Raw genomic sequence first — 26901 nt, forward strand, 5'->3', positions numbered from 1 at the left:
AAAATGTTAAGGACAACAGAGCTTTTTACCCGTGACATTTGCTATGTAGAATGAAACAGTAATCAAAGTTATAAAAGAATTGTATACTTTATTATTAAAATCACATGTGAAAAGAATATATCCTACCCTTCTCCAGTACATATTGCTTAGACTAGAACAAAAGGGCTTAACATTAACATTTCAGCATATTAATTCATAGAAGTATTACCAGAAAAACATTCCTCAGCCTAAAACTGTAATTTCAGCTACCAAGTTGATTTTATGTTGTCACTTTAAATGTAGATCGAGGAACAAAGACTCTTGATTACTCCCAAGTCATCAGCTATAGCAATAAGCCAGTTAGATAATCACAGTACTGACATAAAGGTGACACATTCCCTGGGAATTCTCTTCAAATACCTTGTTTTATATATAGAAATATAATTCTGAAAAAGCTAAATACATACAACTTAGCAATCATAGCACTGAAAAAAAAAATGTATTTCATTCTTGCACCATTTTCACGAATATGCAAAAACTATTTAAAAGTAGACAGTATTTTTAATACAGAAGTGCCTGATGACCAACCAGCACCTCTAAGAACTACGTGTGTCCAAGCAGAGAGAAGTGGTCTGCACACGTGATTAGTTTACCTAGGAAAATCTTCTTTATTGCTTCCTTATCAAATTAAAGATACAGATGTGCAGCTTATGTTTCTGCAGGCTTCACGCTGATGGGAACTGTGCTGACAGGAAGCCAGTGAAATCTGAGCGTGGGCAAATAGCTACCTTCCCTGCTAGCTGAAGTTCCCACTAAATGTCACAACTGCACATTAGCTGACGTGAAAGCTCAGTCAAGATCATAATCAGAATACAGTGGATCCAATTACTGTAACTCTATTAATAGGAATGCAATCTTAGTCAAGAACAGGTGAAAGACACCTTGAAACAGACTTAAAACCCAGGAGCAACAATGAGCCAGCAGGGCAACAAAATTAAATTATTCATATTCGACACACTTTCTGAGGCTTCATCTAAGCCTGATACAGAGAAATCATCTGTGCAGTAAGAAAGGCAGTAGTCCAAATTCTCTAATCTATTCTGTGATGCATCTTGTATTTTCTTTGATCAGCAAGACCAGAAAATAACCTATACTGTTTAGCAGAAATAAGGCTTTATTGTAATTCCAGGGTTCTGAAAAGCTAAAATAATAAATTGTTATGAATTTCTATAATTGGGAATTAGTACTTGTTTGGGTTTTTTTCTCCTACTTTGTATAGCATCCAGAATATAATTTGTGATATTGACTATTATATGCAACTACAGACAATTCCAATGGAAACCAAGTACTACAGCACTTTGCAACAGAACCCGCTCAGCTGCACTCTCAGTGTGAACTGTTGCCGCGCAGACATTTCTACTACTCACAGCTGACGATGCCAGGAACATATTTCTGTATTTCCTTTTAACTAAAACTCTGTTTTAGAATAAGGTCTACAATTGTATGTTCTCAGCATGTAATGAATTTATCCCTCTCTTGAGTGAGGTGTATCATCCGCTTTTCAGATTGTTTCTTTCTGCACAGAACCACATTTTGTGATTTTAAAAGGCCATAAATTGTCTATTTCTCAATACAGAAATTACTGCCTCTACAACAAGACAGCTATTGGGTTCACATCTATAAAACTAATTAGGCAACTATGAATGTATAAAAAATTGTTTACCTGTAGCATTAACACAACAGTCTTTACCACGTTCCATTGAGATTTTCTGCCATCCACTATCACAGTAAATCCTCTAGCTTTACACTTCTCGCTAAAAGAAGAAAAACACTTAGAAAAAATAAAATTCATGAACAAGTGTCATATAACAATGACCTTTGATTTTAACTCTATCTAAAAATACAACTACATAGTTTTTTTACTTATAAAAATACTATCTTATAAACCTTAGATTACTCATTTAGAACTAACTTTCAATTTTAATGCTCAAGCATATTTTCAGTAGTACTGAAGTGTATTTCCAATACAACATTTATTTGTACTTTAGCAAGTCTGAAAAGGTTTCATAGATGTAAACTTTACAAAATCCTCAGAAAGAAGAGGCTGATTTAGTTTCATAAGGAAGAGAAAGGGATGTCAGTTTTCACACGATTACTCATGAATTGACACAATTTGAGGATACAGTTACATAGAAATTGCAGCACTAGAAACTGCAGTGCACAAAAAGCCTCTAACAAGGACAGAGGCTTTGCATTGGGATCTACCAGAAAGAGTATTTTAGACTGACATCATCTCTTCTAACGACGTTCAAGCCTGTGTATACTACAAAAAAAAAAACAACCAAAAAAACCAAACAAACAAAAAACAAAAAAACGCTGCTGCAAATACTTAGCTGCAAAGCCAAAAATTCAAAGGTACTTCTGCTCAAGTACCAAATGGGAGGAAATAGTGAAAACTTTCCTCACTCTATGCATTCCCACCAAGAGCTCTGCAGCTCATTTCTAACTGAAGCCGGCAACAACGCGCTCACAGCAACAGCTGGGCAGTGCCCAACGGTGGCAGCAACCTCTGGATACCACCAATGGCTGGGAAGCTTTACCTTCTCACAACCAGCACAGCAGCAGCCAGAAGAGGGCACGGAAGTGAGACCACAATTTTAGCATTAATTACCACGTTAGATATCATGTCCCGTGTTGAAATTTTTGTGTCCAGCAAAGTTATAAGCAACTAAAAAACATGACATTTACATGAGGTAGAAAAGCACTATGTCATCTCTAGCACCCAAATCTGGAATTACAAAACAAAGCCATGTCTGTGATCTCTTCAGCTTACAAAAAACAAAGCAACTTGCATGTAACTGTAGGCATTATGTTTCACTATGAAAATTGTAACTTTTATTTATTTCATGTTTAAGCTGAGCTTCATCAGGTATGGGTGGAAGGCAAATTTATCTTGCAATTTAAAGAAAGGGAAAAAAGGCACCTTACTAGTCTATTTAGGAAAAAATAATTACAAAGTTGGCTGCTGCTCCATACCTGCTTTTGGTTTTAAGGAACTTCTAAGATCACACACATGATTTTTCTGGAAGCACTGTGAACATTCAGGCTTTATGCATGCAATGTTCAATCAGAATGAACTCAAAAAGCACACTACCACTACTTTTAAGAATAAGATGAATAGTATTACTATAGCATCTTGAGACAAGTCCTTAGGTTCACTGGAAACTAGCAGTATCAGCATCTGCCCTTCTCTACTACTAAACCTATTAAAAAACCAAAACATCCAAAGAAACAACCAAATTCAGAAGGGAGCTACCACTTCTGAAAAGTTCAGTCAACACAAACAGAACTGTTTGTATGAAAGTTCAAATAAAAAAATATAACAAACAACAAAAAAAAACCCCACACAGTGATTTGAGCCACAATACAGAGAATACAACAAAGGAAGGAAACTTTACTACACACAGACAATAGCATAACATTGCCATTTTTATTTTTCTTGGATTCTGAACAGGCCTCTTCAGAATCCAAGAATTTTAAATAGCATCAAAGAAAGGTGTAACAGTAGACTTAAATGCTAGGAATAAGTTGTCTTTAGTTTTAGGAAAGCTTTACACACACACACTCCCCAAAGAAATTTTACCCAGGACACTGTAAAGAGTTATGCCTCTTAAATTTTGGACACAACTATCCATCAACACTAGAATGCATATTTCAAAACAGTTACAACATATGTCACACACAACTGAATTAAAAGTTAACCATATTAGGTTACCTTACACATAGAATGTGGGAAAAAAGAGTAACATTAATGTTTCTTGGACAGCTATCTGCGTTTGGGACAACATCCCTCCCCACACCGCTCCTTTTTTCACACACTGTTCAGCAATTCTTTCCAGAACAAAAAAGACAAGCTTAGGCCAAAAAGTTTGCATTTCCCACTAAAAAACAAGATGCAAACAAAAATGACAATGATTTTTCCATACTGCCACCATAAAAGAGAGGTCATTTTTTCCACAACTGACAAATAAAACTTAGATGTGGGAACACTGAACTTTGCTTGCAAACAGATTTCCCAGTTTGCATGGAGTACAAAGACTACTTTGATTGAATTTTCAGAGAGTTATTTTTATACTAATATATGTAAAAACATACATCAGGAGGAGACTGCGGAACAATTAATCCTTGCTAGAACAATGCCTGCATCTGTTCCATAAATATGGCCAAGTCCTTAACTCAATAAGATGACTTGCGCGGATGAACATTGGGGATTTTCATCACTTTACAACAGACAACAAGCTGTTTGAAAAACCCCAAAACTTCCATGACTTAAAATGTTGTGCAATATACTCATATACCTATTGATGTTTTACTTGTAAGCAACCTGAATTTATTCTTTGCTTCTCTCTCCTCCCTCAGAATTTTTTAAACAGTCTTAACTACAAAAAAATTGTTTCATTTAATTGTGTTTTAAAAACACATCTAGATACTAATAAGCAAAGTACAGAAAACAGTCTTTAGTTATGCCATTATTCCTCTGTTTCCAGAAGAGGAACTTAAAGGGATACAAAAGCAAGGATTTATCTGAAAGGCTTCTTTCCTTTTTAAATCAGTGGCACAAGAGAACAAAACAAAGCTCTGATAAAGATCGATCTCTGGATCTTAAGAAAAAAAACGCAGTTAACTAAGCTAGGACCAAGCACTGTCACTACAAGCTTGCAAGGTTACATGTGCAGAACTTAATCAACAATGATTTTACAGCAAGGTCTGGATGACAGTATACTCCAGTTGTCATTCAGCACATTTAAGCCGTATCTTAATTTTAAATATTTGAGTTGCTCATTAACTTCAGTAAAGCTTCGTATGTTTTAAGACTCAGTGCACACTTAGGCACTACAAGCTATGAAGATTAGGCACGTAGCAAAGAAAGAGAGGAGTTTTTTTTTTCACTTTGGGCTATACTACCTTTGCAAGCTTAGGAGTTTCATTAGAATGGCTCATTAATTTACATAGTAATTTAAGTGCACTGTCATTAAAACGAAATTACCAAAGATATCACAAGAAAGGAGTGAAGAAATACACAAGACAAAAAAAGCCAAAGCCAGATATACAGAATAAAAGGAGATATGCGAGGCTTAGCAGATATCCCTTAGTTTATTGGGATGTATATTTCTAATTCCATCAGACAGTATTATATTTCAAACAAACATTTATGTAAAATCCATTTGGTGCTGAAAGGCAAAAAGAAAAACCAATAAAAAGATCCTTTCCACCACTGGAAAAGAAGGCAGCCCTGAAGAGGATGCCTTTGAAATCACCTTGGGATACTCAGAAGGTAGTCTAGTGTGACACTCAGCTCGTCCATACTCGTCTGTTCAAGGCATAATGGAATTGTCAGAATGAGGCCACTTCTTCTGTCCTTCCCTCCTATTTTGGGGGAAAAAGTCATTAGAAGGGTAATGTGATGGCATTAAGGTAAAAGAAATATTTTGTAGCTACGTCATAAAAGTAACCTTTAAGTTTACTGCACAAATCACAACTGACATTTCACCTCTCAGTTGCGAGGATTCATTCACCATATTGATATTTAAGGCATCGCCAAGGCTTCAGAGCACAGACCACATCTGGAGCTGTCATAGTCTTTCCTCTAGTACTTTCAACATAGTCAACACAAATCAAGATTTCTGGAAACATTATTTTTGCATATCTAGATTAACTTGTTAAAAAGTATATTACCAGTCCGTCAGAAACCTAGGAAGCTTCCAAGGTGTGCATGTTCCCAGCAGCTCCAACTGGAACACAACACCTCCCAGAAACCTGGACTACACAAAGGAGGATCTTATACCACACAGGCTGCTCATGGCACATACTCTAAATTGGTAGGTTCATTCATCAAACACATAAGATTTCCAGACTTACTTAAAAACACTTAAGAGTCACCTTACAATTAAGACCAATATTTCCAATGAGTTGCTTTAATCTTCACATGCATTTTCAAACCCTTGTGGTAAAAGTTACATAAAGAGTATTAGTAACAAAAATATTTAAAGAGCTGGCCTCACATTTATATGTCCATTATGAGATGCAGTAAGATCAAGTGTGAGGTGATGCTGACGTGCTGCATTTCAGGAGACTGTTCTAAAACTGGGGTTGGTTTTGACTACACAGACTCTCAAGAAAGTTTCTGGAAAGGTAGTTTCTTTTTTAAAAGATTGACTTGAGTCAAACAGGTATGAAGCAGTAACCACAATGGATTTGGACTAGGTTCTTACTCATAGCTTAAATTGGAACTAAAGCCAAATTCACTGAATACAACAAGATCGCAAGAAAAATAAATACTGACACAGCTCCCTGAAAGAGTCAATCAGCCAGTGCTGTAGGGTGAAGGAAATCAGGTGTGCAGCTGACTTCTATTATCACATCTCCAAGTACTGGGTGATACAGCATCACTGGTGATGCTTTGAAGGCAGAAGGCCTTGAGACCAAGACATCTGCCCCTATATGGCTGTTAATGCATCAGAGGATTAAGTAAAAGGAGCAAAGGTAGCTGTAACACATCTTTCCACTTAATTTGGAGCAACTCATCTAGTTCATGTATTCACTGTTTTGAGCAAACCACCTTTGTTGTTTTTTTGTTTTTTTTTTTTTTTTTTTTCTCTCTGCCCTTGAATCTTTCAATGTCTATAACCAGCAGAAGGAAAATAAATCTTTCTTTCAAAACCCGGTCAAATATTTTGGTTGCTTTTTTGGTGGTGGGGAGGAACAGAAGTATGTATAGGAATTTGCACATGAAGTGAAGAACATTAACAAATCAAAACATACTCCAGAAAGATATAGTGCTTCACTTTACAGCTTATTAAATCACAACTTCAGTCTTCTTTAAGTCTGAGGGTGTTTTTTTTTTTTTTTAATTCTTGAGTATTTTTTTTTAAACTAATACCCATCTCTACATTAAACCAGTTTCAAAGTAACTTTTCCACAATCTGGAGTAGCCGAAAGCCTTTTCCATTTTATTCAATATTGTTTTTTAAAAAAAGTTTTAACATATTAGCTAATTTCTATTAAAATTATATATATCAGAGCCATTTAAGTACACATAGGAGGCAATTACTAAACAATTTTTTCCACATTTTAAAAAACCATACAAAGATAACGATAATCTCAGCTTTATTTGGGGTGAAAAAGAAGCAAAGTAAATTTCCATAACTTGAGAAAGATCATCTTTATTCTCAAAATAAGTGTTTTATTCACATGGTTAAAGCCATTAAATCATGCTTTTGCTTCATAAATGTACTTAATATTGGTAGAACTGAAGTTCTATCTAATCAGTAAGAACAACTTTTTACAAAATAGTAACAGCTGTGGAGGAATAAGACAAAGCGCATGAGCACAGCACAGTAATGCTTGCAGATGCATACATGTACATTGACATAATTTGTTAAGAACTCCCCCCATCCGTTAGAGATGCAGGCAAGATAATGAAAAAACACTGTTTACACAACATACGTTGGCATCTTAATTGAAATAGGTTTTTCTTCCTTGTTTCCAAAGCTGTGCAAACTCCTCAAAGAATATTAAAGATCCACCAATACACACATATTTTTCACATCTTCATAAAGGACCTACTGCTTTAAGTGGTCCATTGCAATAGCTGTGTTCCCCCCCCTTTCTCTTTTTTGGGGGACAATTGTTGCTGGAAAACAGCAATGCACTTTTTAATTACTATATTTCTAAACATTCTTTAATTCAAGAGCGGAGCTATATGAGAAAGGACAAATGGGTAGATCCTTTCCATGGAAACTAAGAGGGAGTCACAGTTTAAAGCAACAGTTATTTACAGATTGTCCACCCTTCCCTGTTTCTGAATGGCAGAGAGCCTGAGAATTGGCTTGGGGAAGTGGGATAAAAAAGGAAGGAAAAAAATATCTCAATGCTTTAAAAATTGGACATTTGTTCTCATCTGTACACTTGCAGTGAAAAAAGGATTGCTCTCCACTTGCTACACTGCTTAGTGAGTACACATTAAATCCAACAAATAAGAGGAAAATTGTAAGTTTGTGGATGTAAAATAATTCAGAAGCCATATTGATCCAATGGTAGCTTGTTAGCGACTATCTCTCAACAAGAATAAAACATTAAAAATGAACAAAGAAGCCTTTCCTTAAGTGGGCAGGCATCATTTGGTCTTTCTTCATTCGTAAGGAAATCCTCAGAGAAAGGATGGTAGCAGTTTTTAGGAATATAGAAAAAAAGTCATTGAAACTAAAATTCGCGATAGCCAAGTTCAAAAATGGGTTACATGTTTTAAAATGGAGGAATGATGAAAAATAACTGCATCAGAGAAGCAAGAAAACACTGCCACAAGTAATAAAAATTTAAAACAGACTGGACAGAATTTGGTGATCAAACTGAATGATCATGCAATAGGAAAAATAAGAACACAAGAGGTTATGAAGGTATTTCTACAGGGAACAGTAGAATGGTCACCTTGAACCTTCCAGGGTCCAAAACTCCATGAGCCATGGCAATAGCTCAGGACTGTATTAGATAATAAATTTTTAAGAACTGTATCTAACACTTCTTCTCCTTCCCTACCCATGAACTCATGAGTGGAGCACTGAAGTTGTTCATTTTAATGAATATATACATGGCTGGGGAAGGAACGGTTCGCAGTAAAGCACATTTTCTTCTTGCATTTATAGCAAGTTAGTCTTACCGTAACTGATTCATAACTGGAAGGGACTTGTTCTGTTCAAAGGTACTTATGGATTCACAAGACAGACAAACACCAGTCCCCACAAAAGTAGTTCACTATTAACGGTATCGATAGTAGTTCATGTTTTGTTTATGCAGACTTGAAACACTCCAGTGTTGAACATGGTCTAACTAATGAAAGTTTAAAATTGGCACTTGAAGCCCACTCATGCAAGATACTAGATACACACCAGATACCTGAATTTAAACAGCATTCGCTGAACTGACTAAAAAAAAAAAAACCACAAACCAAACCCAAAAACTATAATCTCTTGACATTTCACAAAATTATCTAAATTATTCAGTTTCATGACAAGTCATCTCTTGTAACAACTGAAGGGTTTTCCCCCCAGCTGGTAAACATTACTAGAAAAATATTCAAACATCTGTATTCTGCCTGCACTGTGATTTTTGTGCAGCTTTCTTGCACTGAAGTATATACAGATCAGGTAAATATTCTGGCAACCTGCCATAGCACCGAAAGAGAACAAGGGAGGAGTGAAAAATGATGGCCAGTCATTTATGTAAGAGATAACTGGTATATCTTTATCCATCTAAGAATCATTTTAACTCAAAACTGTGTTTTTAAAGGAAATATTGAAAAAAACGGAATGTGGCTTTCAAGGTATATTACCTAAAGTTACCAGTTAAGAAGAGACAGCAATCATGGATGTAGTCTAACATTTTCCAATGCTAACACACTAAACGATAAGAATTATTTAATTGAACAGTAAAGCAAGTTGTTCTTTGATCTTGGTTGTATTATTTGTAACTCCTTTCTAAAAATTAAAAATCATATGAATATTTGCCACCACCTTAGAATACAATGCTTAGTGAAAGAAACCCAATCGCATTGTGATTTTAGACATAGCAAACTCCACCTTCTCTTACAAAAAAGCACTACACTCAGACTATCAGAATCTTTAGGCTTAGAATTAAACCTGACAAATAAAATCAGGGGAAATTAACTTGATGTATGTTGTAACTCAGAAGTGTAACTCAGAATTTTTTAATTCATTTTATATCAAAGTGGTTGTTCAGGTTTTTTGCTAAGTCAATAGCTTGCCTTTTCTTCCCCCGCTACTTGTAATGACCTACCAACATGCAAGCTACACAGCCATGGATTCCAAATCTGAGGAGACACTGCTCCATTAGGAACCACTCTGTCTTCCTTCCAGAAAGAGAAGGCAGGGCCAATGTTATTTGTACCAATTTAACTCAAAAAATGACAAGAGACTTCAACATGGAAACACTGGATAATGTTTTCCTAAAATATTATTTCTCTCATTATTTGTTTTTAATCATTAGTATGTTTTTATTTATGGAACTATATGGAATAAAATTGCTTTAAACTGATTTCTCTGTTGGGTTCCTTTACTTACACTGAAGAATGTTTAAAATAGCTACTGCATGAATCTTTACCATTCATTAAATTAAAGTATCCATTCCATTAATACTACACAATTTAAAAAAAGGTCAAGCCTACTTAGAAATATGTAGGTTCAAAAAGGTTCCTAGCATTTAAACTGCCACTCAATAAATTACTTTCCACTAAGAACATCTATATTTCAAAACGGATCAGGCAGCTTTAATAGCAAACTGAAAATGCACTCCAGTTAATGAGAACTTCCCCTTGTGGTATAATGCTGAACAACCAACATACTATGCACCTGCTAATACTATGGAATAAATTGCCCACTGTCCCATGCTTTAATGTAAGTTGAAGTTGGTTTGGGGTTTTTTTTGTTTGGTTTTTTTTTGTTTGTTTGGGTTTTTTTGGGGGTGGGGCTTGTTTGTTTTAAAATAGGAATTGTTTGGTTTGCAATGGCTGGGAAAAGTGGACAAACTCAAAGCAAAACAAGTTCTGTTAACAGAGGAACAGGTTTCATTTCTCAAGTGACTGGAGCAGGCTAAACTACCCTACCTAAAATAAATTAAACCAGACAGGTATTTGTTTATGGCAACACTTGTCAATTTGTGAAGTTGAGAAGTGTTCTGCAAGTTTTCTATCTACCCTAGAGTAGACAATCAAGCGGCAAGAACTAACAAAACTATCTATGGCAGCAGCGAAATCGGCAAGAGAATGTCATTCATCATTTTAAGTATTCCTTTTTGTTTTTCTCTGCCATGGGGAGGAGAGAAAGTTACCTTCAACCTAAGAGTCACGAAGTTTTAATAAATACAATAAATTCCAGCCTTGCCTGAATTAACTACTTGGCAATAATCAAAATGTCGCAATGCACAGCTAATTCTGCTTCTATCCATTTATATGTTGGAGAAAAGACCAGAGTGAAAAGGAAGGAAAAACTTTCTAAAGAAAATCTCAAAAATATTCACTCCGTATTTCTAGAACCACATTAAAAAAAAAACAACACAAACAGAAAGGATTATTCTTGGATGTCTGCTAAATCTTCATTCTTTTATATATGGACTGAAAATTCATGACATCAACTTTGTGGGTTGAGTTACAGCCTACAGCAAAAACAAGTGCTAAATGCCAAGAGCAATAGCTTGGATTAAAAGTTTCAGAGATTCTTTTGAAATATGACAAAGTGCTAACCAACAATGTATTTCTGTTAAATACATCCAGCAAACACAAATAACCAACCCAAAAGTCCCATCCAAATTGTGCGGGGAGGAACCAATTGAGGAAAACAGAAACCGTACCTGAAAGAAAAGCCAATTTTTTCTTCAGAATGGGTAATATTACTGAAGCTTCCATTCTACTTCAGACAATTTTCACAGCTCTGAAACACAAGAAGTTAAAGCTGTCAAGCATAGGAAATCAATTACAATGTTTCACTAGAATGAGTACTAGTCAAAAGACTTCTGTGCTCTTCTGAAGGAAGCACAGAACACTAACCAAAATTCAAAGTATTATAAAAACTGAAGAAAAAACATATCATACGCATTTTTCCATGTCAATCTTTAATTAAAGATTTTTTTCCCACTCATCATCAAAAAAATTAAAATATAAATAAATAAAAAAGGTCAAAGAAGAATCCCAACCAAAGACACTGAGATAATTTATATAAAAAGGCCTATTTCCCAACCCCATTAAACTACAATTAATTTACAGGTAGATCATTTGTTTGCTTGGTCAATTCAGGTGTGAAATAAGTGTAAATAAAACTGCACTTTTGCATAGTCTGTCTCACATTACCAGGGATATAATAATTATTTAAATAAGTTATGTTGCATTTACGTCAGGACACTGCCATTACCCTGCCATCAGTTGGTCTTCAATTAAAGCAAAAACATGAACAGCCAGAATAAGTACGTCTAACCCATAGCTGGACATGCTTCTGCTCCTGTTGTCTCAAATCACCTCTTACTCTCATCCCATTTTTATTGCATTATGAACTGCAATTCACTGTGATTAAGCTCCTGTGTTTCATTGACAAATCAACAGGATGCTTGAACTGCAACCTTCTCTTACAGCCTACACAAAGTGCCAGCTGGCATCTGCTTATAAGTCCTTCCAAGGTCATACTTGCATAAATCAATCCATAATAAAAGAAAACCCTAATTCTGCACAGAAATATGCAAATCAAGATATGCACCTGTATCCAGTCAAAGTAAAAACCAGAGTAAAAAAAATGTTTTTTTTCCCCTTAAATTCCAGGCACAGGGCTTCAGACTGCAACCTGGAGTTCTCTATCTGGATACTTTAGCATTCATGCACACAAATAAAGCTTTCTTTCCTCAGGGGTGGGGGGCACGTTAGCTGAATCAGAACTATAAATGATCTCAAAGAAAAAAACACAAACAGAACAACACAACACAGATAACTCCAAATAGAGACTGAGGTAAAACAAAATAAGTATTTCTTTTCTTGTTAAAACTATGAGCTTCATTACAAACAAAAAAAAGCAGAATGATTATTTTTATTATGAAACAGAAATAACATTTCAACAACTTTTTACTGTCCCTCTCTGTCCAATGCATAATGCTTCACAATGTTCTTTCCCATCCCTTATCCCAAAACATCTATATTTAAGTGCCATTTTTGTCAAATATATAAAATACATGTTTCCCCTATTACAGAAGGAAACAAACAAGTTTCAGTTCCTTCAGGAAACTGATTCCCAAGACAGCTTGCACTTAAAACAATTACTCAACTAAGCATCCTATTAAAGCTTCCTGTGTGCTTCAGACAAAAATTTGTACATTATTTTTTAGATAAAACACAAAACTTGAGAGTGACTCAGGGGGTCATATTTGTCTCAAATACCACACTCAAACCACCCTGTGCAAGCTATTTAACTTTGTTAGTATTCTTTTTTCTTAAGACATAGAACATGTACCTGGTAATGATTTTTCCCCTTTCCTCCCCCAGTTATATTTCAAAATTATTACGAATGGCTCATTATTACAATCAATGAAGAAAGCCCAAACCTATACACACACTTGATTATCTTCATACTTTCACATATGAACAAAAGTTTGCATCAACTTACGACTCTAGGGAGCACGTTTCTTTGCTGTTGTGAAAAGACCAATGTATTTGATATGAAAGCACTGCCTGGCTTTCTGCCACAGCAGTGGCACTGTCCATGGATCAGAATAGTTCTTTTGTTCAGTATTTCCTGGAACCAAAGGAAGCATTCTGTTCATTCTGAGTGGAGGGAGGTGAGTCAGAACAATTGCCGATAATTTCAAACACCTAGCCTTTGTTCCAGAAACTCCTGAAGTTTTCAGTTACCTCTCTTCTGCGAGACCTTTGATGTGCTCCATCCAGAATAAAACTCTCACCAGAGCACATTATCAGAACATACCAGAAAAAGAGTCTTCAGGTTTAAAAATAAGGCTTAACATCCTTCTCTAGCTTTAACATTCCAGAGAATCTCAGGGTGAATTAAACTAAATGTCTTTTTTTTAATATTGGAAAGTGAAACAATTTCAAGCGAGCTGGCATCTACTTACCACTGGGAGCTATCAAAGGTGTTTTTAAAAAGGTACACTGCTAAAAAGCAGATATAAATATATTTAGACCTACAAATAAAATGTAAAGTCTTTTTAACTTGTTTGGAGGAAGAAAAAGTGACAGGCTCTTAAATTAGACATCAAGGTCTCAATTCAGAATGAGGAAAGAATGATGTGTTGGTCAATGTTGCATCACTATTTTTCTGAAACAAACAGATCCAGTGTCTATTCATCAACAAAAAAAAAGGTCATTTGGACTCATTAAATAGAAAAAAGCTACAGAAAGACAAGAATACTGAACAGAACAGATTTCACTTGAGGAAAGTGAAATACTTCAAGAAGCCGCATTTCGTCACTTCCAAAACAAAAGACATAAAATTTATATGCTCAAATTTTACAGATATGAAACAAGTTAAAGAGGTTAAATGCATTTGCTGAATTTCAGAAACAATCTGGAGTGCTGCATGCCCACCTGCAAACCACTTTGCCAATTAAAATACCATATGCCAAATTGTAAAACTTGTGTATACAGGAAACATGCTAAATAAAAGAACTATATTGAAGAAGCCCACTGAACTTGTTTAGAATGACCTGGGCTTTCGGGTTTTTAAATCAACACAGCAATGTTAATCTCCAATAACGTGTTCATTCTTTTGAAGATTTCCACAGAAAAGTGAAAAGACTAAATCCACATAATATTGTTATTTAAAACCTAAATATTTGAAAGGTGTTCCAGTGAAATAGAAAACTCATCTAACCCCACTCCCCACCAAGCAGAAATTAATACTACTCATGGAGAAAATCCTCTTAAATACAAACTTAAATGAAATAGATATACATTAGGGGGAGGCTGGGGAGACAGTAAACAAATAGTAAAAGAAAAAAATATTACAGAACAGATGAAAATGCAAACAGTATTTCAGGCTGCACTCCAACATGAAATCAAATCACAGCTTGGTAGGCTCCATCCCATATAATTTCTTGGCTCTGGAAAAACTGTTAAGTTTCATTGTTTTACTTGACAGAGTTTAAAAATCTAAAAGTTCTTTAAAAAAAAAAACTAAAAAGCCACAAAACCCAAACACAGTAAGAACTATGTGTAATGTTAGCATAAGAGTGTATAATTTCTGATGAATGAAGAATATCAGCTGCACTTTCTGCTACACATCTTCAGTTTAATTAAAAAAAAATACATAAGAACCAATGTTCAAATACTGCTTAAAACTATTTAAAAAGTCTATTAAAGAGAGAGGGCAGAGGGAGAAGTTGATGGACTTGCAGTGACCAGATGACTGGAAGTAAGATACCCTAAAGATGTTATGGAGAAGCTGCCCTGCAAGTAACAGGTGTTTTCCTTCTAAGCAACCCAGTGAGAAACACTGGTCAAAACCATCAACAACCAGAATGAATTCAGGCTCAATGAGAATTAATATAAACATGCTTACTCAAATTCATTAGACCTGAAACATTTAGTACTCTCAGTACATGGTGCAAGATCTTTAAACAGATTACTCTGTTCACAAGCATCTATTGCAAGTTTTAAAGAATGAGCACTTTCTTCATTCCCTCATTATGTGTCAAGCAAGACACCATAGCTGGTCTGTTAACCACAGGACTAAAAGTCAGGGGAAAAAAAAAAAATCTGGTTTCTATTCCTTGTTCTGCTATGAAATATACATATGGCTTTCAGCAAGTCATTTATCCCTTTTAGTCTTCATTCAGTCCCTCCATTTAACTCCCTTTTACAAGAGTATTGTAATGTTTAATTCATTAATGTTTTTGAAGACTTGAGAGATTAGAAGAAACTCCACTGATCTGCCTATAAATAACCAAGAAGCAGATGGGCAGCCACATTCAAAACTGTTGCAGCTTGCAAGTCCAGGCACAAACAAAAGCACAAATAACAATAGACATTCTGAAGTACTGGGAAAAAAAAAAAAAAAAAAAGAAAAAAGCCTCCATCATATAGGATGAAATTCTTTTAAAAATCAACTTCTGAATTGCAGACCTTAAAAATTAACAGCTTCGTTCCCTGAAGCCAGCATATAAATTTTTTCAGATGCTAACTTCAACCCACAAAACTTTATCCTATGCTTTCCCTGGATCAGCTAAAGAAAAAGTTCATCTGTCCCACACAGAAATAAAATCCATGTGCAAAACACAGAAAGCCAAATATCACAATTATCTATTTAGATTATTATTTCACCTTCCTGTAAAGATCCATTAAAGAACGTCATCTCTCCCACAGCTAAGTGGCATGAAGGCAGAGAAAACACAAAGGTGTCTCCAGGGCTGATCCCCCAACCCTGCCCAAAAAGTAGAAAAAGGCTGTGAGCATTCATTAGTTAATGCTGTCTTCAATTAAAGAGCACGTGAAACTGGGTTACTCAGCTGGACAGTTTCAAAATAACAACAAAGCCTGACAGATGAACATCAGCTTAGGTCCTCAAATGCAGTGTTTGGTTTTTACTCTTCAACATATTATGAAGAGCACTAATACCTTTTTAATAGCAGAGCCCTTAAGACTTCAGGACAAAAGGTAACTCCACATATTTAGGGAAGATCAAATCCAGGGGTTTTTTGTTTTTTTTTTTTTTTTTTTTTTTTTTTTTTTTTTTTTTTTTGCTTTTTTTCCCCCATTCTGTTCTTTTTATTTTCCTTTTTACTACCTGTAAAAAGTATCCATAAAAAAGGGACTAAGGAAGTTTTATATTGTGCCTGATTTTCAAGTTGTACACAACGGAACTAATCCTGATCTTCCGTAACCTGTTAATTCACATTTAAGGATTAAGAAAACAAAACCCACACACTTAGTTGATTTCATCAGTATGTAAGTTTGCTTAATTTCAAAGCAAAATGTAGCCACACAATGTCAGTTCCATTAGACATACACAGTTAGTACTCTAACTCAGCAACTCTGTGACAGCAGATGAATGGACAGATTGAAAACATGCTCTATTTTTGGTAAAACCTAGGGTTAACAGTTTACTAGGCCATAATCCAAAAGCACATTGTCACAGCCATATCAAATTTAAGCTTGGGAAAGCCTTCATTTCTTTTGCCCCATTTTTACCTGGAGGTTCAAGTCTTATCTCATACACTTTCTCCAACTATAGCTAATAATAGAAAAGCTGACTTAACTACTTCTTCTGTTTAACCCATCCTCCATATTCATTTCCCACCCTTTTACCCCCCCAACATTCTGTGAAAAGTGAAATAAAAGATGAGTGGCAAAAAGAAGTGATGAGCAATATAATGAATAGTGAACCACCAAATGGAGAACAAGTGAGTAAGAGAGGTTATGCCACCCAAGAAGAAAAAGATATTGAGCTCATAAGTTTTATCTTTGATCTCAGTCAACTATTCTTTCCACAGAATGGTAGAGCTTTTCCTCAGACTTAGAGCAAGTGTCAGAGGGAAAGAAAAAAAGAGTACCAAGCACAGAAACAGTTAACTAAGGATGCACAATAACATCTGCATGTACAGCTGTGAAACACAGTAATGACACCTCAGTCTTTTCATACAGGAAGGGCAAGCACAGGATACCGTGCAGCAATTAGCACTCTCCCAAAGATCAGCACTTCTTTGGATTCAAAGGCCGTGTCCACAGACAGCAGTCTTGCTTCAACCCAAAGGAACACATGCAGAAGCTCATAATGATGCTACAACACATGGCATATAAAATGATAGCTTACTAGAGTTTTCTACCCTTTCCAGGCCCAGGCCAAGCCAAACACATATGGTATACGTTAAATTACAGCAGTTTTCAGGCTTCTTTTATCTAGAATAGTAGAGAAAATAAGTCACAGGTTTTGCATGCATCTCTGCATTTCCTTTTCTGCCACATTTACAGACAGAGACCCCATGTTTACCTTCCTGCAGAACCCTGTAGCTTGCCCTTGTAGGATGTTACCATAGGCAACAGAAGACTCTGATCTATCTTATATCTCTTGCAACAGGCAGACAAAACAGCAGAAGTTGCAGTCATCTGGTGTAGTCCCAGCTCATTTCACAGCATCCAGTGACCACAGAACATGCAAAATGCAATTTGGGAGATTGCTTCTTCCCTCACTTTCTACATAGCAATAGGGCAACTGGAATGCTGTGTTCAAAACTATGTTCACTTCCTTGTCACACTTCCCTAAGACCCCTTGGGAAGACACCTCAGGTCCAGCTATTAAAACTTTACTTAGTCAGAGATCATGTGGAAATAAAACAGAAATCACACAGATAATAAATTCTCCCACAGAAATAGTTTGAGTCACATGTTGGGGGAAAAAATAACCAATGAATAGCAGAATAAAGTTATATACTCTTCTAGCTACCTCTACTGAAAAAAAAAAAAACCACAAAAAACCAAAACAAGACATAAAAGCTTGCAAGAATGAGCTGGGGGAAATGAGTACCCTATCACCGGTTCTTTAAGGAACTGTCCAAAACCAGTTTGTGATGAGAGATCAGAGGGCTCTTATGCCTTCAGTACTTCATAAAACTAAGTGGGAGGAAAAGGATCTGACAATTCCAGGCCAAGTCAAAAGACAAACAGCTGCACTGATGAATGCAACTGTTGGCAGACCGGAGCAAACGAAAAATAACTTTCCTCTGGGGTGCAAGATTAGAACTTCTTGTTCCTTTTGTAGCATTTATATAAGAAAACAATCTACAACCTCATAACAATACACATACTTGGCATTGGTTACAAGTGCATGTGGCTCAGGCCCTCAGAATCACTTCTCCCAGTGATAGTGACACTATAACTGACTGGAAACAAAAAGAAATGCTCTTAACCAAAAGCCACATAGAGTGGTGGGGAGTGTGAAAAGGCAAGGCATCGATTAAGGTGGGGTGTGTAGACATAAGCATAGCAGACACAAAAATCAGTCATCCTTCTTACGTGTAGAACATTGACCCAAAACAAGAAGAAAACAGATGAGAAGCTAATAAGATGACTGATTACAAGTTCCTAAAACTTTGTGTTTGATACCTGACCAAAAAAGTTACAGCTCAAGAGCAAGATTGGCCTTGAAACATCCTGAACAATTTCCTCTGTGTTTTTTAATAAAAAATAAGTTATGGTAGTGACTTCCTCCTCCCCTCTTACTGCATAACACGCAAGGTAGATGCAATGAGGATAACAATAAAAATCCAATCACAAGGAATAAATAAGTAATTTCAGAACTTTGCTAATCTTAACCAGACATGAAGTTAGAAGAGAATGAAATATGCTAGACCTGGTACATAAACATCCTGTTCGTTCACATCTTTAAGTTTCAAAATATTTCAGAATTACATAAATTCATTGCTTTACAAAATAAAAATAATTATCTATGCTGCTCTTGAATTACTGTGCGAAAGAGAAATAAATCTTTCTTTAACTTGCACAGATGTCTTCAGTTTTTGTACTCATGCTAAAAATTCTGAACATTTCAGCTGCAAACCACAAATTAAATTGGCCACAGCAACCACCTGCAGTAACCACAGCACCTCTCCCTCTCTCACATCCCCTCAAAACAAAACATGTAGCATTCCACTATCATAAATCAATAAGTGGTCACACACTTCAGAGAATATAAAATCAAGCTAAACTGCCATCTGGAGCATCTTGCATGGATGCAACACATACATTTTCCACTGATACTATTTTCTAGGGCCAAGTTAGAATGTAACATGACAGAATTAGCAAACACTATGCTAGCAGAGAGAAAACAGACAACCCGCATTGAGGGTATACTGATTAGAAAGAAAACATCGCTTTTACCAACACCTAAAAGTAGATAAGCCATGGCAATTTTCATCTACCTATTATGTGTACTGACTCTTTCCCTCAAGAAGAGCTGTTTATTTTCTCAAGTTCAGCCATACATATCATTTATTGACCAAAACATCAAATTAACATCAAATCCATTTATCTTATTCTTCCAACACTTTTTTCCAGTCTTAATTGGTCTGGTCAACATTTATCCTTCATATCTCTCTAAGAACATATCTCAAATTCAACTCTGTCAACACCACAGGAGTTTAGCTTGGCTCCTAATTCTCACATGCCTACTACCTCTATCTCCCTGTAATCATTGATTCTGTGAAGCCCTAAGTCATACCTTCATCTCCTCTTAACTATTGTAATTTCCTCCTTAATGGGTTCTTTATGTCCCAGCGTTCCAAACTCCAGCTTGTCCAAAATGCAGCAGCTCATCTTCTCACCTAGAAACAGGAAAACAACACTCCATATTGATTTTCACTTGCTTCCTTGTTGAGTTTAGAGTCTGCCATAAGGATATCCTCACTTCAAAATCTCTTACTCATTTAGTCTAAAGAGTAAAAACTTTGCCAGTGCGTTTTTCTATTTGCTCAGTCAAGGTGCTTGAGTCCCTTGTTTCTCTTCTGTGCACAAGCTTATCAACCCCATCAGAGCAGCAACAATCTACCTCAATGCTTTTAAAATTTCGCCCCTTACTCTCACCCACAACCACAGCTCCATCTTTAAATTAGAATTCACATATCTCCAGTCTTATGCCTATAAACCCTCTAAGCCATTTACAAAAACTACTGTGTGAGACACCAACACCATGAGACACTGTAACACAAGCCACACAATTTCATAGTATCTAAGTCAAACTAGGTAACACAGCTTCAGTATCAGAAGCTGTTTGTAAAAGCACTTTTACAAAATCTCAAGACAAAAACGAACTAAAATTAAAGAAGGCATGAGTTACAGCCTAAATAAGTTTGTGCAGAAACAATTGCAAAGATATTGTTCTATACAGTGTATTCTTCAGTGTCAAAGCTTCAGAAGAAACAAATATATTGCATGAAAATTTTAAAGATCTTATTTTAGAAGACATTGATCTTACCATTGGCACTGGAACACAACGCTCTGTTACGGATACAAGTTTGAGCTCTAGATCCCGGATTCTGCAAATTTAAATGAAAAAAATATTTGACCATATTTTTAGATGTTAATCCTCAATCTAAAACTTCATTTCCTTGGAGGCTGAAAACACGGGTTTATTACAAAGCTACATGGTAGGGGAGTCAACATTTCTATTATACTTTCACAAATACTTGTAAGCTAGGCATTCAAGTTGAGTGGGACAGCAGGAATCCCGTATTTTCTACCAAAACATATGGTAGACATCAACATTGTTTATAATTAGCAGGCAATACTCCTGAGGCAGCACCGGAAGCAGTGGGAAAGTAACAGGAACCAGAATCCTTGTAGTATGCTTTCAGTCAGAGGTAATCTACACAGAGTTTTAGGCAAAATCAAAACTAGAACGATGTTAGTGGTTTTTTGTGAAAAGGGGAAGAAGGTATTCCTACAAACTAAGTTAATCGCTGCTATAAAATTTAAAAAGGCAAATTATAACTTGAATTAAAAAATGTGAGTTGTCCTTATTTGTATTAGAAGATGCAGAATTAAGAGATAAGCATCAAACGTACAACCTCAGGAAATGCTTTAAGACTTGAGCATGAAGCCTCGCAACTGAATAAATTCCACCCACCAACAAAATCCAAAAACTCAAGTAGTATACACTGTGTTGCAGGCAAAGCCAAAATGCTAAACACATTTCATAGGTTTTCCAGTTACTCAGATGCAGCAGTCACTACTGTAATCTCTCTCACAAGAAGTTCTAAATTTAAAAAAAAAATGCATTACTGGAAGTTTTCTAGTCAAATACCCTAGCAGCCTTAAAAAGCATGGAGGGAAGGCAAGAAAACACACACGTAGATCAGGAGCAAGACTATGAATATTAAGTGCTCAAGATAGCTTGAGCAGAGACGTGGTGGAAATCCTGCAACATCATTTCTTACCCCTACAAGACCTTAGGGTAGGCTTTGCGTACTTTATCAGAAGCTACCTATTGAAGGTGTTCTATATTTCCCCAGCCACTCATAGTCACTGGGAAATAAAGATGTTCCTCTTCATACTCTAGTCTTAAGGACTCTTGACAGTTACGTAGCATTGTATTGAAGTTCACCATTATGTGCGTATCTAGTCTCTTCCAGAAGTACCTCCAGTTCCCCTCCTACTACCATTCCCAAGCAGCAGCCAACTGAAACTGAGCTGAACTTTACCTGACTCCTTTATTCTGCTGCTGGAAAATAACAAAACTATGTACACTTCCCCTGTTTATGTAAGCTTTACTGAAAAGTGTGATTCCACAGCCAATTTAGAATTATAGCCTACACCTCCAGGAGATATCACAGCATTGTTTCTTGTAAGAAATTTAAAAATGCATATATTTTCTTCTCTTAACTTTTGCTTCTAGGAAGACTGATGTTACAGATCATCTAAATTGCAAATACAATATCATCTATGAGCATGCTACTTTAGGAAAAACAGTTAGCTGAGGTGATTTTACAGGATTTTTCAAATAGTAAACTACAATGTAAAGAACTGTGCAAAATCCTAAAATTCATCACTAAAGAACACTGTAATTACTCCTAGTTTTGGAGTTTTGGTGAGGAGGTCTGGGGTGGGTTTCCCCCCCACTCCCCCGACAGAGCAAATCATGTTCAGCATCTTACCAGCAAGCAGTAGGCCTCTCTGGCCAAGCTTCAGTTCTACTCTGTGGTCCACCATTCCCCTTTTCTCCTCCTTAAGTTTCTGCTTTGTACAGACAACAGGACTAGGACTATAAAAACTCACACTCAGAAAAATGAGAACCCTTATTAGCACGGAAGTTCATCACCATCACTGTTCCTATAATGTAATAACACTATCCATTATTTACTATATACTGAATCTTTGCAGACAGTGTCACAGAATAGGGAAAGGGGGAGGAAAAAACCCACTACTTCCTCATCACAGTGGATTTTAATGTGTGAATTAAGTCAACATCCAATTGTTAGGACAATGCAGACACTGCAATACTAAAAATGCAGAAGACCAGTATTTCCTTTGGGGTGAAGAAAGATGAAAGAACAACTGACAAAAGCATCTACTAATACCCATCCATGAAAACCTTACCGATTTTGCTCATTAAAAAATTACAAAAACTCAAAAAACAAAGAACCATTCTCCACTAATTGTCTCCACTCTTGCTTCCGTACACTCGTTCAAATTCTTTAAGAAAAAAGGGTGCTTTAGAGCATCTCCTTCCTAGAGCTGCCTGGCTAAAAAGCTCTGTTAGGGGGCAGCAAGGGATACCACATTTAGCGGGGGAAAGGCAAAATTGCTAGACAATAGACCTGTCAAAAATCAAAGAAACAGCAACCATGGCTCTGAGCAACCACTGCTTCAGCAGTGAATCAGCTTCCCGACCAGGCAGCGCTTCCAGAAGCCCAGGAGCGCCCGACGCCGAGGCAGTGACACGGCCGTGACTCGTCGCCCCGAGCCCGCCGCCCGCACTGACCAGCGGCCGCGCACCGGGGAAATCCCCGCGAGAAGCCGAGTGGATCGGCGAGGCGGGGAGCCGCCTCCCGCCCTCGGCTGCCCCTCCGGGGAACTCTCCCTTGCCCGAAGCCCTCTCCTGCCTTCCTTCCCGAGCCTGCCGGGACACCGGCGAGAGGGGGCCGCCGCCCTCCCGCCGCCCGCACAAAGGCAGGCCCCGCCGGCGGCGGCGGCCGCTCGGGAGCCCCCCCGCCCCGGCCACCGCGGCCACGTATGTAGCGGGGCGGCACGAACAACACCCAAACCTGTTGCGCGGTTTCCCCCTGGGCCGTACCGACCTGCCGTGCCCCCGGCCCGGGGACAGCCGGCAGCACCCACAAAGGGACAGTGAAAAGCGGGGGGAGACGAGATTCGCAGGCAACCGCCAGGTACCCCGTTAGCCCGCCTGCCTGCCGCGGGGAGGCGGCGCCGGCCGGGGAGGCCACGCTGCCCTGCCGCAAGGCCGGACCACCGCCGCCCCCCGGGAGGGCCGGGAGCCAGCCGCCGACCGACGGAGCGGGGCGCCCCGCAGGTCCAACCCCGCCGCCCAGGGAACAAAGCGCGGGCAGGCCGCGGGGCCTTGCGCTGCGCCCGGGCCCGCCGGGCCGCCCCCTCAGCAGGGCTGAGGCGAGAGAGGAGCCCCTCCGGACGCGGCTACTCACCCGGCTCCGGCGCTCCGGGTGCCCGGGCTGTGAGGGACGCCGGCGGCAGGGCGGGCGGGCGCGGGGCGGAGCCTGGACCCGCCCGCTCCGGCCAGGCTGCGGCGGCCGCCCTCAGCCGCCTCGCACCGCCTCGCTGGCCCGCCAGCAGCCCCCGGGGACGGGCTCCGACCCCTCCCCCGTCGGCAAGGAGACGGCGAGCACCAGGCGCTGCCAGGCCCGCCCCCGCTCCGCTGCCCTCGCCTCGGCCCCCTTCCTCCGCCTGCAGGGCGCGGAGCCCGCGGTACCGCCCGCCCCCCTCCGCGGAGCCGCCGCGGCAGCTGCGCGGGAGCCCGGCCCGGCTGAGCGATGGCAAGGCGGAGCCCCACCCCGCCGGGAGACAATGGGCCGCCGCCGCCGCCCCGCTAGGGGGTGCCGAGCGCAGCGCCCCGCAGGCCGCGGCCCCGCCAGAGCCCCTTCCCGCCGCCCCGGCCTCCTGTCAGGAGCCGAGGGGCCGTTAGGAATAACCCGGCGTGGGACAGTCTGGGCGACTACCGGGTTTTTAGTGCTAGCAGTAGTCGCGCTTTGCTGTTTGGAGAGAGATACATGTGCGTGAGCGGGTGTTGAGTGGAAGTCAAATTGATGGCAGGTGAGAACTGGTCGTTGATGGCGCCTCAGGCTGATGTCGGCTTCCACCTGCGGCTCTTTGCTATCGGTGTTGCAGTAATCGCACAAGCGACCTGCGCTTTGTTTCCCCCCGGTTGCAGCTAATAACCTGTCATCTGTGCAGGTGCCCGGACAAACATGCTGAAACTCAGTCACGCCAAGGCTGAAATAATACAAGGAAAAATGTGGAAAGAAATGCTATGGAGAAAGCCAGCCAGGACACTTGTCTTGCTTTCAGTCTAACTGGCCTAGGTCAAGTTGCTGTCAGTCTTAAACCTCTTGGTGAACATGTCATTTTTAGGCTACATAATGGCTCTTAAAAAGCAAATTGGCTTCTGCAAGCTCTATCTTAGCAGTAATCTTGCTCTTGTTATTCGCAGAGCAACTGTATATTATTTACTATATCTTATTCCATATTGGAGAATTGTCTTGTGTGGGCTTGGTTTCTCCCCTTAAAATCCAGTTTGTAAAACCGCCACCGCTCGCTTCCCTTCCCGGTAGCTGCCAGTCAGCATGAGCTGTAGGAATTGCCCTCAGAGCACCATCGGAGCACGCCTGTGGAACTGACCTCACCCTCTGCCTCCGCTGACTCAGAAAGCTGTCCCTCTCTCAGCAGCACCACTCATTGGACATGCAAGAGCTAAAGATACAGAATTATCATTAAAATTCTCAGAGGAGGCCTGTCGGCCTCGAGAACATACCTTCTCTGTCAGGTCTTTCCTGAAAGAACACTTAACACAGCAACAGCAAAACAAGAGGAAGAGCAAAAAACTTCCCTAACAACCTTTAGAGATAAACAGAGATAATCTTTATCAGCTTCCCACAGAAAATAATTGCTGTAGAAAACCATATACATTAGTTTTTATTTTATTAAATAAGGAGGAAATTTTTTTAAATATTTGTATGCACTAACGGTTTAAGAACGTGCCAGATACAACTGCAACGTCACTGTTCTACATTTATGCTTATTTATTGCATTCTTGTGGTCAGAAGGTAACACAATAGAAAGAAGCTTACACTATTCATCAACATTTACTTAAAATCCCACAGCCTGAATCCTTGTAATCTCTGACTGTAGGAAAAATAGTATTTCAGAACACAGGATAAGTGATGTGATGCCCAGCACTGATGTCCAGCTTAAGGGAAAACCCGGTGGAAGTCACTGACTTTCGTCTTTAAAAGGAGCAAAACTGAAATCAACAAAGGGAAAGATACAGCTGACTGCCATACTGAGTTTTTCTTTGTAATTTCGCACTTCTAAGAGCCTCTGCAGTGCAGACATTACATTCCGTGTACCATTCCTGTCACGCAGCCTATACAATAAATGAAAGTACCTCTATTTATGACAAGGTTGTGCACTTTGGTTTGGCTGGTGGATCTCAAACTTTCCAGTACGCATGAACTAATGAATACTCATAAACATTCTTATAGGGAGGGGAGGGGAGGGGAGGGGAGGGGAGAGGAGAGGGAGAGGGAGAGGGAGGGGATGGAATTTTGGCCAAAAGGACACAGGCCTAACTTCTTATCAATTTTCCTGGTCACAGCTGGAATCTCTTCTCAATGACTGAAGGAGGCTTCTCCTCCTGCAGAGAGGAAGGGCAGAACTCTTGCAGGGGCTTCCAATGCTTTAAGACAGAGCAACCCAAAATTCATTCCCATTGATATTCTGTCTGGAGCTGTGCTAGTTTAAGCATCACGACATTGTAACAGGTTTTCTGACTTTTCTTTTCTGTGTGTACTCTGCGGAGTGTTTGCCAGGACCGAATCTGAGATGATTAATTCTGTTTAAGGTCATACCAGCAGTTTGGAGTTGTAGTTAATTGCCTTTGTGAACTACCAGTAAAAAGAAATCACAGTACATTTTTGTATCAAGGATCCATTTGATTTAAACGGCCCTTAATATAGGCCATTTTTCTCCAGCAGCCATGACAGATTTACTCAAATACAAATAAAAGTAAATAGGCTGAAAACATCCTGAGCTTTGGGCGCTGTGCTGCATGCCAGCACAACAGAGCCTTTGTTAGAGGCAGAGCAGAGCCCTCACAATGGACTTGCTGCTTCCAGCTTCAGTTGCTGCACTTCCAGAAAAATCAGCCTTCAAAGAAAAACAAACCAACCCCCTGCCATGCTTCTAGTGGACACCAGCTCATCACCATGACACTGGTCCCAGGTGCCACCAGGAGTGACAGTGGCCATCCTGTGCAGCACCCCGTGGGTCCACTTGGCACCTTTGCTCTTACTTCGCTTGCCACCAGGCTCAGGGAGTCACTGCCGGGCACAGCCTTGCGGCAGGCAGGCTGGAAGCCCCTCACCTGGAGACATTTACTCTGCTGCTTTGCTTCTTACTTGCTTCCACATCTCCATGCAATGGAGGAACAATTGTTTTCACCTGTAACACAAAAAAAAAGAGCGTGAGTAGTTAAATTATCATAAACTAGCACTACCCAGCATAAGTGGCTACAGACATAACTTGCAGACCATCGCGATTCATTAATTGTATATACAGCAAATAAACAAATAACTATGTGCCGTGGGGTTAGTGTAGTCTGGCAGTGATGAATTATA

At 39.0% G+C, this 26901-nt stretch overlaps 1 protein-coding gene across 5 annotated transcripts in view; it reads right to left on the minus strand.

Annotated features, from left to right (window-relative positions):
• The window catches only part of SESTD1 (SEC14 and spectrin domain containing 1), a 57247-nt gene extending 33309 nt beyond the window's left edge, over nucleotides 1-23938 (minus strand). For 2 of the 5 annotated variants that reach the window (XM_063341123.1, XM_063341118.1), the window contains exons 1-6: nucleotides 23695-23938; nucleotides 20511-20571; nucleotides 19758-19860; nucleotides 11401-11480; nucleotides 5298-5406; nucleotides 1703-1793 (exon numbers count right to left, since the gene is read on the minus strand). In XM_063341123.1, the coding sequence (XP_063197193.1) occupies nucleotides 1703-1793; nucleotides 5298-5406; nucleotides 11401-11455 (255 nt within the window). In that variant the 5' untranslated portion in view covers nucleotides 11456-11480; nucleotides 19758-19860; nucleotides 20511-20571; nucleotides 23695-23938. Of the gene's footprint in view, nucleotides 1-1702; nucleotides 1794-5297; nucleotides 5407-11400; nucleotides 11481-13193; nucleotides 13323-17354; nucleotides 17441-19757; nucleotides 19861-20510; nucleotides 20572-23694 lie in introns of all 5 variants that reach the window. The other 3 variants (XM_063341120.1, XM_063341119.1, XM_063341121.1) reach the window with 3 other exon arrangements.
• Between the last annotated feature and the right edge of the window lie 2963 nt (nucleotides 23939-26901).

The sequence above is a fragment of the Chroicocephalus ridibundus genome, chromosome 7 (genome assembly GCF_963924245.1).
Source record: "Chroicocephalus ridibundus chromosome 7, bChrRid1.1, whole genome shotgun sequence".
NCBI classification, from domain to species: Eukaryota; Metazoa; Chordata; class Aves; order Charadriiformes; family Laridae; genus Chroicocephalus; species Chroicocephalus ridibundus.